A 12475-nucleotide genomic window follows, 5' to 3' on the forward strand; every position below is an offset into this window, starting at 1 on the left:
AGCAGCATTAAAGTTAGATACATTTTCAACAATATGCATGTAAAAAGTTACCCAACTTTTATTGGTTGTTTCTTCTTTATAGCCTCATAATTTGCAAAATTTTTTCTCTGAAGTCATCTGATGTTCTAAAAGCTTAAAAAGAGTCTCTTGTAAAAACTCTTAGAATAATTGTGATTGAAAATCCAGTTATGATTGAAATCAATATTTTTAAATTTAAATAACAATAAGAATTATTTTTTGCATTTTAAAGCACTTCAGCTTTTCCCCTCTTTCTTCATCTTTTATTTATATTTTTTATTTGTGGGTTCCAAATACAGTAAATAGATCACTGACCGATTTAAGACAGGTTTTTTTACTTTTTTTTTTATTTAGTGGAAAACTTCTGATTTTTTTAATGAAAGAAACTGGGGATGTCTTAAAATTCCTATGGTTTCTTTTGGTTTATTCATATTTTGTAGAAGAAAATGAACACACAATTCAAGATAAATGTTTAAAGGTACATGTTAGCCATGTTTTAATGAAAAATGTAAACACATGTGAATACAGTTTCATGTTCTTTTTCTGTATACATTTACACATTAATGCTTTCATTTTACAAAACAATTCTTGTAAAAATGTCACAAATGGCATGAATGCTTTAAAACGAAGACATAAGTCTGACTAGGCTTTCACAGAACTTAAATTCATGGAATGAAATTTTAAAGGTAACATTGATAGTAACATATGAAGACAATATCATTTATTTTGAATATTAAAGGAATAAAGCTACTGTGTTCTATAAAATACAAGTATTGAAGCAATACTAGCACTGAATAAATATATCTAAGAATAATGAGCTAAAATAGTATTTTTTCATATTTTTAAATTATATAATCTGTAATAATTTTAAAGCATTAAGTTAACTGGTGCTTTTCGACATCAGTCATGAAGCATCTATTAACAACACATTTCTTCTTGAATATAATTCATCAAATAGGAACATCAAACTTTAAAAGTGCTTGGAGCATATTCATTCAGCAACCTATACAAAGCAAAAGAAAATGAGCATATGCAATTCTTTTCATCTTTTAGCTGTTGAAAAAAATCCCCCCCCCCACAAATTGAAGTCAATTTTACCCAAGTTTGACTGTAAGCTAGGAAATATCAACTCATTGAAGCGAATTTACAATGAAAATCATTAATAAATAATTCAGAGATTTAAGAAGCCTCTTTTTGAAATGAGAGGGGAAATTACAATGTGACCTCATTGTCTACTTTCCTCATATCACCCCATTTCCCATGCACTGGAACAACTCTGTAATATCTAAGAACCAAAAATGGCAAAATTTCAGAATCAATTTTCAGCTAGCTACTTTTTTTACTGATGGAATAAAAGAAATGTAAGAAATGTAAATGTAATAATTTAAAATTTAAATAACGACAGCTCTTTATAATACTAATTTACAAATCCATTCCTGTTTATATTTTTCAAGATATTTTTTATATAGCATATGTGTGTGGTTGCACATAACTCAAATATTACAAGGATTCTCTATTTTCCAAAAACTTCTTTTTCTGAAAGCCATTGAATTCTATTATTTTATCTACCAATACGTAATTTTTCATACCGAGTTCGAGAAGAACCTCATTTATCCGGCCCACATTTATCCCACTCAAATTTATAATTCATAAAAACTCTCATGTGCACTTAAAAAATAATTTTAAGTTATGATTGAAAGAATGGAACTAGAAGTATGCCAAACATTTGCTTTTCATTTTGATCAAATATACAATTCTTGCATAAATCATTATAGTAATCTAACAAACATCATTGTGTACTTGGAACATTAGTCTGACACCACTGCAGCTGAAATATACAAATGTGACCAGTGGCGGCTCGTGGCTTAATTTGGTGGGTGGTCCCGCTGTTATCAGGGGCGCTTTGATGGAGGTCATTGTGGCCTCCCATAAGTTTCTTTATTTGGCAAATTTGGAATTCATATAGCTTTTCAGGCCTAATGTATCTTCTAATTATGTTTTAGCATGTGTGCATGCTTTATTGATATCATTCGGTAAAGTTCGGAGTTTCATTTTGTGAATTGAGAACTCAACCGCTCTCTTCCCATCCCAAAATGTAGGGTTGCCTCTGACGATTGTATAAAGTTTTCACAAGAAAAAGGAAAACATAAAATGAAGAGAACTAAGGTGGGCGTGCCAAATAATAAGGCAATGAAGACCAATAAGACCCCCCCCTCCTTTTCCCCCAATAGCAAAAATTAGATTGTGACTGGGATCATGCAGCAGCATTAACTTTCACTTTAACATGCTTCGTTATTATACGAGGTAGTAAGAAGCGAAAGGATGTAAGTGGACATTTTCAAGTTTTGAGTAAAACACGTTTAAAGATAACTTCCTACGTAGGCTTTCGTAGATTTTTTTTTTCTAAATCATGCTGTATAGCAGCACCTACCAGGGCTACTAGTGCTATCTCTTGCCCTAAGAAAGAGGAGAGGTTCACCTGCCATTTGTACAGGTTATCTCCAAATTTTTAATTTTGCCACTTACAACCCTTTGCTTCTCACTGCCTCATATGTATCAAATTACGAAACTGGCAACTAATTTTTCTGGAAACAGTTTACTTAATTACCAATATATTCTTTTTATAAGAAATTTAAATTACTTTTAATTTTCATTGTGTAATAATTTAGGTTTGCTAAGCGTTAGAATACGCCAGCGTAGAAAAGGCATGATAATAAGGCCAACACGATTAAGACTTATTACTTTAACCAAATATCATAGCTTATAAGAAAATTGAAAAAATCTCCCCCAATGAAGATTATTTTAGGTACAGCTTTTAATTCAAAAATTTAAAGTCTTATTATATTAGCACGACACTGAAAACCAACTGAAACTTAAAAAAATGGAAAACGCCTTTTCGAAAATAAAATGTCCATTCAGAAATTTCGAGAATACGCTCTAAGTTCCATAAAGAAAAATAAATTAAAATGGACATCCCATGCAATGAAATGAGTGGGAACCCAAAATATTGTAAACTCCAGTACATCATAGTAACAGCTGTTTAAGATTTAAAAAAAGGAAAAAAATGGATTAAATCAAACGAGAGAGAGAGAAAGAGATGAGAACTTTTCCTTTCCCCGCGGGGAGGGCTCCGAAAATTCTGCCCATCGCTTCACTGAAACTTTGTATAAGCGACGCGAGACGAGACACATTTCTCCCATTGCTTCTACTATTGCTATTGGATGAAGATATTTTTCGAGGGGGCAGGAAGGGAACCACCCCATGACCCATACGCATCGTTCGGGGTGATGTCGCTTGCCGCTTTCATTATTTTGTTTTAATGCTTGCAGTTGGTTAAGTTGTGGGCCGCCATTAAAATGGCCTAAAGAATAATTCTTAAAGCGCTGTCGCTATTTGATAGAAAAGGAGGAACTGATGTGATATACCCCACCCTTGGCGACTTTTTCCTGTTGGCGCCAAAAAAGTGTCGCCAAGAGAACGATGTATGACAAGATATGTCGTACATTGTTCCTGGCACCAACAGGACTGAGCAACAAATACTTTAAGAAGACAATCATTAAAAGAACATGAAACAATAATAAACATTGCGATATATGTAACAAAGATATCAATAACTATCTAAGAACACAATACTTAAAAGTAAGTGCACTTACCTCTTTTTGAATTCTTTTCCATCCACCCCCGCATCAGGCCGTGCACATATGTCCCGCTCTTACGGAAATTATCCTCTTTTTTATTATTACGGTAAAATTATTAAACTGTGTTAGTTTTGACAAAAAAAAAATCCTTATTTTTGCTTAATTTGATATTCTGCCCAATTAACGTCACGTACTATTTCCAAAAATTTTACAAACATGTCCTCATTTTTATACTCACAATTCTTTTTGAACAAATAATGCGCTAAATAACACTGAAAATCCCCCCCTCTATTATATGCTGGTAGACTACTTTTTACGTGCCTCCATGTGGATTCAATCGTGTTTGTGTGGCAGCCAGTAACAGGATCAACAAAATGTAATTTGTGATTAACTGTTAAATGATTGTATCCCTCTTCCCCTATTGTATCATAAGCCCTCCAACAATCTGAGTAAACTGTAGTTCCTGGCAATATCCACTGTTTTATGGCTTGAAATAAAGTTTCCCTCCGCCTTTCCGCAACAGCAACCAAAAAAATTCTGCCCGAACCCCGTTCAACCCCCCCCCCCAAACCCATTGTCCCTCAACTGCGTGACCCCGATTATATTTCCGCTTTCCAAATTTTGATTCATCTACTTCAATAATTTTCCCATCCCCCCCTATTTTTTCGGATTTTAATTCTACATGATTTAAAATTTCTTCATTTATATAATTTCTCCAATCTGCTAAAGTATGAGATGAAAGAAAATATTGCTTTTCAATATCTACACTCTTTGTTCCTATTATTATTTCATATGTCAACAAAAATATCTCTTCTAATTTTAATTTACTTAAACTGAACCATGAACCTCACCTAATTGTTGTTTCTTTACCACAAACTTTAACCCCAATAACCTTTTTGCAAACAAATACAAACCCATCTGAACGTCTTTTTGTTGCTTTAATTTTCATTACGGAATTACATCTAGAACATAACATTTCATTTCGAATTAACCCAATTTCCCTCAAAAATTCTAAAAAAACATCCTTATTTTCAATTAATTTGTAAATAAAAAATTTGTTTAGCACTCTGGTACGCCCAAAGGTTGGACGACCTGACGAAAAATTAAAAGATGACTCATTCATAAAGTTCAATTGATATTTTTCAATAACACTGCAAACAGAACTCATTTTAAATTATAAAGCACAACTAAATTAACAGAAAAAAGTAACAATAAGAAGAATACTCTAAAATAAAGTTTAAATTGAAACTTTATTTTAGAGTATTCAACTTAAAAATACTTCAAATTAAAATCCCCCTAAGAGCGGAACATATGTGCACCTACCTCCACGGACACACGTGCGAAAAGAATTAGTTCACATCTGTACTTCCCAGGTGTATTCTGCAGGGTTACTAGGGCTACCGGAAAATGTTTTGTCGTGAACGTTGGCGATTTTCGAAATGAGCTAAAAATTCTATCCTCGCCAAGGGGGGGGGGGGGGGGGGGGGGGTATATCACATCTGTATCGAAAAGGAACACTTTTTTTCTTATATTAACGATTAGCAGAGTGCTAGAAATTTAAAATCAGTTTCATGCCCCGATTTTATTTAAAATTGAAACACAAAAGACATCTTTAAATAATCTAATTATGCACTATTTTGTTGGGTGGGCCTGTTGGGTGGGCCCGGCCCATAGTGCGGAGCCGCCACTGAATGCGACGACCAGCAACAGGCTCTTGGCCCAGCTAGGCTGGTCCTAGTCAATTTATTAGTCCCCAATGACGATCAATGGCCCTCTTAAAGCTATCCAGCCCTTGCTCATTACCACCTCTTCCGGTAAGCTTTTCCAAGAGCCCACAACCCTACTAAAGTAGTTGTTTTTCCTTATTTCCAGGTTAGCTTGAGATTTGAATAGCTTAAAACAATGACCCCTCGTCCTGCTTTCGGTGCAAAAATTTATTCCATTAAAAACATTCATTTTGATAAGTTTAAACAACTGAATCATGTCCCCTATGATCCTCCTTTGCTCCAGGTTATACATATTAAGTCTATTAAGTCTGGTATCATAATCTGAATCTGAAAGTCCCCTTACTAGTCTAGTTACCCTATTTTGAACCCTTTCCAATACACAAATATCTTTCCTCAGATAAGGCGACCAAAACTGCACAGATACTCCAAATGGGGTCTTACTAAACTCCTATATAAAGGCAGAAGAACCTTCTTAGAACCTTTTTGCTTGAAATAGATCTATTGATAAATCAAAGCATTCTGTTGGCTTTGTTACTTGCAATGCTGCACTGTTGACTAAACTTGAAATCCTGATTTATTAAGATACCCAGATCAATAACATTTTCTGTGTGACTAATGATTGAACCCTGTAAACGATAACTTGTATGCTTATTTCCATGACCTAAGTGTAGCACCTGACATTTCCCTACATTAACTGCCATACCCCACTTATCTGCTTACTTAGTAATATAATCTAAATCCTCTTGAAGCCGTTATACCTTTTCTTCATTTTCTACAATCCCCATAACTTTTACATCATCAGCAAAACAATTCATGCTTCCAGAAATATTCTCATTGATGTCATTCATAAAAATAATAAACAAGAGAGGCCCTAAAACTGAACTCTGAGGAACCTTGCTGAAAACATTACTCCATTTAAAATGATTTCTCCCCACAACTACTCTTTGTTTCCTTCCAGCCAACCAATTTCTAACCCAAAGTAAAGTTTTTCCTCCTATTCCTATATCAGCTAATTTGCTGAGGAGAGCAACATGCGGTACCTTATCAAAAGCTTTTTGAAAATCAATATAAACATCATCCACACACTTTTTGTTATCTAAAGCCAAGGTAACCTAGTCGTAGAAATGCAATAAATTAGTAGTACACTATTTACCTTTCCTGAACCCATATTGCAAACTAGTCAACAGACAATCTCTAAGAAATTCATAATATTAATTCTGATAAAAGTTTCGAAAATCTTACAAACCACTGAAGTCAAGACTTACAGGTCTATAATTCCCAGCATTACCTTTAGACCCTTTCTTGTAGAGAACAGACTTCAAAAATTGCTGCTGGAAATCGGTCAAAAAAGTAAAAATAATTTCATTGTTTGAACAACATCTATACTACTTTTTGAACATAATTTTTGAAATCTGTGCAAAAATGACAGGGAAAATAATGTGTAAACTTTTTTCTTTACATTTTTCATAAAAACCGGTCAAAATTCAAATGAAACATTTATATTGATTCACAAATATGTCGTTAAAAATGTTGTATGTGAATCCTATTGAAGTACCTGGGTCCATTAAAATTTACATTTGTAATTGAATTATGTTTAAGCATGATTTTATCTACCGTTTTTGCACCGACTTCAAAAATTATGTTCAAAAAGTAGTATAGATGCTATTCAAAGAATGAAATTATTTTTACTTTTCAGAGCAATTTCCAGCTGCAGTTTTTGAAGTCTGTTCTATTATTTAATTTTAAATTTTTATTTCATTGTTTTTAGTGTAAATGTATTTCAATAATAATATGTTACCAACATCACTAAACTTCACTCTATTTTTCATACAAATCCAAAATATAAAAATTTTCAAACAACTGGCACTAAAAACTAATTCCAAACACAAATACCAGAGAGTGCGAGATCTACACTGCCGTTGGCAGATAAAGGGGAGTAACTGCAATTTTTTTGCATTTTGTCATCTATTGTACGTTAACTTTGTTGTACAAGCTTGCTTATTTGGTTTCTGCTGAAAAAAAACTTCTAATTCCTACATTTTCGTATAGTTAATATATTGAATCCAACACACATTTCTTCAAATATCTCAAAAACTCATTTCTGCAGATACTGCCATTTACCTGCCCGTGGCACTACACACAAGAGACAAGACAGGTCGGAAGATCATTCATCGTGAGGTTTTTTTTTGTAACACCCAACTCAGCATCAAAACATCTGTGATTAAACAACAAATCACCCCCCTTTTCTCACCCTTAGGGTAGGATCCCCCCCTCCCCAATTTATATGGGACCAACTTCAGAGTATACTCTTTCCAATAAAAAAATAATCAAAATAGGACTATTCTGTAAAAAGTTATGTATGGTGATACGTAAAAAAAAGTCAAAAATCTACGAGTGAACAACAAATTACAATCCTCCCCCCCCCCCCTTTAGGGTGGGAAACTGCAGGAATTTTTTTTTTCAAAATTTATATGGGACCAACTTCAGAGTATACCCTTTCCAATAAAAAAAAATATAAAAATTGGACTGTTCTGTAAAAAGTTATTCATGGTCATACATAAAAAAAAATATGTATATGGGTCGACTTCAGAACCTCCTGTTTTCGTCTGTTAATAAGAAAATGAATTCGATTTTTCACCACTGGAATTTTAAAAAAATCAAACCTGACAGCAAAAACATGAGTTTGGTGATAACATACCCATTCTGGAATAAATCTAAACTTTCTACCACATATAAAGCAGTGAGAAGCAAAGGGAGGTATGTAGACTATTCAAAGTTTCGAGCAAATCACATTTAAAGTTCAGTTTAAGGTAGGCTTTCATTAATTTTTTTTTCCTGAACTCTGCTGTACAGCAGCACCTACTAGGGTTACTGGTACTATTTCTTGTTCCAAAGCAGATCAGAGGTTCTGTCATTTGTACTTGTTATCTTCTAATTTTGTCACTTACATCCCTTTGCTTCTCATTGCTTCATATGACAAATCTGAATGGGCAGATGAAATTTTCTTGTAGTTGTTGCTCAGAGTTTCTGCATTCAAGGTGGTCTTTCCTTGAGTTCAAAAATGGATATGTAAATACAGGAGCTTAACCCTTCAATGCATGGTGAGATTTAAATGAGTCATGCCATTTTTTACTGAATATACATAAGAAATAGCATAAAACATTTTCTAGCTGATTTTGATCTTAATAAAACCGCATTGAGATGTATAACTTACTTTTTCGCATATTCCAATTGCAAATTCATTATGCTATAATGAATTCATAATGTTTCATTTAGCATTATGAATTCCTTGTGCCAAAATGAAATTCATAATGCTGAACAAATTTCATTAATGCATAGGCATAAAGAGGAAGAAACCCATTCAGATTCACAAGTTGAATAATTATGAAATGAATGAAATTTTGAGGGAAATGGTTCAAAACTTGGAAACTATTCAAAGTTTTAACCATCTCATATCAGTTTTCCTTGTACTTTCCAGGCAATAAAACATGTATGAAAAAAATTGCAGGAATTAATGAAAAGACAATACCTGTGATGACGGCAAAGGAAATCTTGAAATGGGAGAATCATTCATGCACGAAGGATCCTCTTGCTTTTCAGAATGTACATTTGATGGTTTCTCATGCTTAGCATCAATTGGATTGTCAAGTTCCACATCAGTTTTTATGTGTGACTTTTTGCAACCTATTGAATTTGCTTTATCAAAAAGAGCAATGTGACTTGAATTGATGGATTCTTGAAGTTTCTCACACTCTCCAATGATATTAAAAGGGGTGATATTTTTTGCACATAAATCATCAGGCACAGCCCACTGTTCTTTGCTACTATTATAAAAATTGAAATTTAGAATATGCTGTTTTTTGAAATGAAAAGATTCAAGGTTTTCTTTTGGCTTTAAACATAGAAATCTTGCATTAAAATTTTCTGGGAAAACAGACTGATTGCTTCTCAATGTTTGTGTTTCACAAGTATCAGAAATATCTTTACAAGTTTGACTTTCAGACATGCCATCACTTTCAGACTCTTCTAAAAGCTTAACTTTCTCTGTATGTACAGTTGAAAATAATCCATTATGTTGTCTTTTCAATCTCATTCGAAGACGGTCCTGAGCCCTTTCTTTTTCTTTGAACTCTGGATTTAAACGTTTTACATGTAACCTAGACTTTTGTTGTTCTCTTTCTTTTTCACGAAAAACTGGATTACTTCTTTTTATTTTCATACGCTCTCGTTGTCTTTCTCTTTCTTGAGATCGAAACACAGGATCTAATCTTTTTAAGCGCATTCGATAGCGTCCTTTTTCCCGTTCAGCTGCCCTGAATCGGGGATCTTGCCGTTTTATTCTCATAACTGTTCGCTGCCTTACTCTTTCCTGAGTTCTATAGTACGGATCCAACCGCCTTTGTTTTGTTTTTAATTTATTTCTTGTTTTATAGTCAAATCTGTAAAAAATATAAGTGTTTTTAAATCATAAAATATGAAGTTCAACCATAAAAGTATTTATTATTCATTTGATTACTCAATACAAGCCTGGTTTGGTCCCATTAGATAAACTAATCTGGCCCAGATCATAAGATTTTGGAAAATAACTTGGATCAAAAAGTTATGCTAGCAATATCTATTTTAATACGTCATGCACCATATAGATCATGAACATTCATTTAAAACAGAATTATTTTACTAGTCCACAAAACTTATACTTTCATTTCAACTTTTCCTTAATTAAATGCAGACCTATTACTACTTAGATTTACTTATGAAAAGCCTAGATATACAGGGTGTTCCATTTAAACCTGCAAGACCTCTATTTTTGCAACTGTTAGTCCAGGATGCATACTTCAAATCGCAAAAAATGTTCGAAGTCAGATGCAGAGTAGCAGAGTTAAGATATTGAAAGTTTGAAGTGAAAATAAAACAAGTCAAAAAATAGAAAATGAAATTTTTTATAAGGGCCCCAGGTTTCCCTAATTTATAGTTAGGGAAATAATCTCCATTGAAAAATAATTCCAACAAAAACGTTTGAAATTAGTATGACCAATATTCACCGAGATATGAAACACAGTGTTTTGGGACTTATACCACTTGACACTCAATAACATCTTGTCAATAACACCTTTTGGGGGAAATATAGTGGTTAACAAATTTGAAATTATGTGTGTGCATAGAATGTATTTTTCAAATTGTTCCGAAGTTTTGTAGTGTTTTTGCGCATCATGGCATAACATTTTCATTTATTTTTGAATAGCAATGAAAAATATAAATACAGTGAAGCACTGTTTATAAGTTTTTGAAGTGACTGTATGAAAATAGCACACAAATGAAAAAACATAATAGGTAGAGGTTAATATGTATTCAAATCTGCAGGCACCAATTTAAAAATCGTATAATTGATAAAACATGTAAAAGAGAAGCATATAAACAGTGTTTTGCTGTACCTTTTTTTTTAATATATATTTTTTTTTAACTTCAACAACCTATCATGCTTCCGAAAGGGAGATAAGTTTCAATCTCATCTTTCTATGGTCCCTAAAACTTTGAACTGGAATATCTCCTTCAGTTTTTGTCATACAAATATCAAGTATTTTGTGTCAGTAATAGCTTTCAATGGGGATTATTTGTCTAAACATAAGTTAGAGGACCTAGGGCCTGTATAAAAAGTTAAATATTGTATTTTTCGACTCATTTTCATTTTTGCTTTAAACTTTCAATATCTTAACTCCACATCCGATTTTGAACATTTTTGTAATTGGAAGTATGCATCTAGGACTAATGGTTGAGAAAATAGAATCTTGCAGGTTTAACCGGAACACCCTGTATAGGGGGAGTCTGGTCACGTTGGTCCACGTTTCTACTTTTCATTTTTTTGTCTCATCAAAAAATTAAATGAGCAGTTTGACTTTTTAAAATGAGTTTCATTTAACACTCATCGTCTAAGATGTTTTTGAAAATGTTCAATTCATTAACTATTTTTGCATTGATCTTTAAAACAGAACTTGGTGAAATGGACCAAAGTACAACCAAACCCGGGGTACACTGGTCGACATTATATTGAAAGCATTTCTGTTACAATTTTAATGATAAATATAATCCAATATTTGCAACTAACATATGTTGTTTTGTGTTCAGAATGAAAAAATATGAAGTTTAAAGCATAGTTGGTTGGTTCACCAAAAAAGTCAAAAGAGGTGTGAGAGTTGGAAGTTTGTTTTTTCAGGATAGATTTGTTTTATACCTGCTAGAATCTGCTGTGGCATTTTTTTTGTCCTATCTAGTTGTCCTTTGTCTGCGAGAGGAATTTCCTTTGATTGTTCAATCTTCCTTCATGACAACTGAGGAATGGAGCTGATAACACACTTCTAGAGATTGGTAACTTACGTATTGTGTCATCACTCATCACATCGAAATTCCTTCACTATCAGATTAACTCCTCACTTTCAATGATAATGAAGGAGACAAAGAAGAAATAATTAACGGTGTCCCCACAGCTGATCAAGAGATTCTAAGTATAAAAGCTCTAAAACTATTTTTGTGAATGGAAAGAAGTAAATTTGCAAAAAAAAAAAAAAAAAAAAAAAAAGTTAGTACAGATCATTCTATAAATGAAATTGTATCTAAAAAACAACAAATAATGATTATTTCATGGGATAAGAGTCCATTTTTAAACAATATACTTAGATTTTTAAAACGGCCCTAATTTTACGTTTTCCCACTTGGAACGTTTTTATTACTGGTCCCACAGAAAACATAAAATTGGGGTTCCATTGTATAACTGTTACAAGTTATTTCATCATACGATTTGTAGGACTATAGGTGCTATTTGTTGATTATAAATTAAAATAAAAAATATTTATAGTATGAAAATTATTGAAGACTGGTCCAAAAATTTTAATACTTTTAATATTTTTTAGTCTGTGGTTCAATGAGTCCTGATTGCCTCTACCTGATGCCAGAAAAACTTGTCATATGATTCCTATGGGTTGATAAAGATTGCATCCTTCCTACAGGAAAGGTTACGTACACACACAAGAGTATTCATAATCAAATGATTGGATATACAGCCGAACCTCCTCCTTAAACGGCCAACCTTAGGGACAG

At 32.9% G+C, this 12475-nt stretch overlaps 1 protein-coding gene across 1 annotated transcript in view; it reads right to left on the reverse strand.

The window, feature by feature from the left end:
• Positions 1-485: 485 nt before the first annotated feature.
• LOC129218525 (putative uncharacterized protein DDB_G0271982) overlaps positions 486-12475 on the reverse strand; it is a 39005-nt gene continuing 27015 nt past the window's right edge. Inside the window, exons 5-6 of the mRNA XM_054852814.1 lie at positions 8913-9822; positions 486-1021 (exon numbers count right to left, since the gene is read on the reverse strand). Of these exons, the coding sequence (XP_054708789.1) occupies positions 1010-1021; positions 8913-9822 (922 nt within the window). The 3' untranslated portion in view covers positions 486-1009. The remainder of the gene's footprint in view (positions 1022-8912; positions 9823-12475) is intronic.

The sequence above is a fragment of the Uloborus diversus genome, chromosome 3 (assembly GCF_026930045.1).
Source record: "Uloborus diversus isolate 005 chromosome 3, Udiv.v.3.1, whole genome shotgun sequence".
In the NCBI taxonomy this organism is placed as follows: domain Eukaryota; kingdom Metazoa; phylum Arthropoda; class Arachnida; order Araneae; family Uloboridae; genus Uloborus; species Uloborus diversus.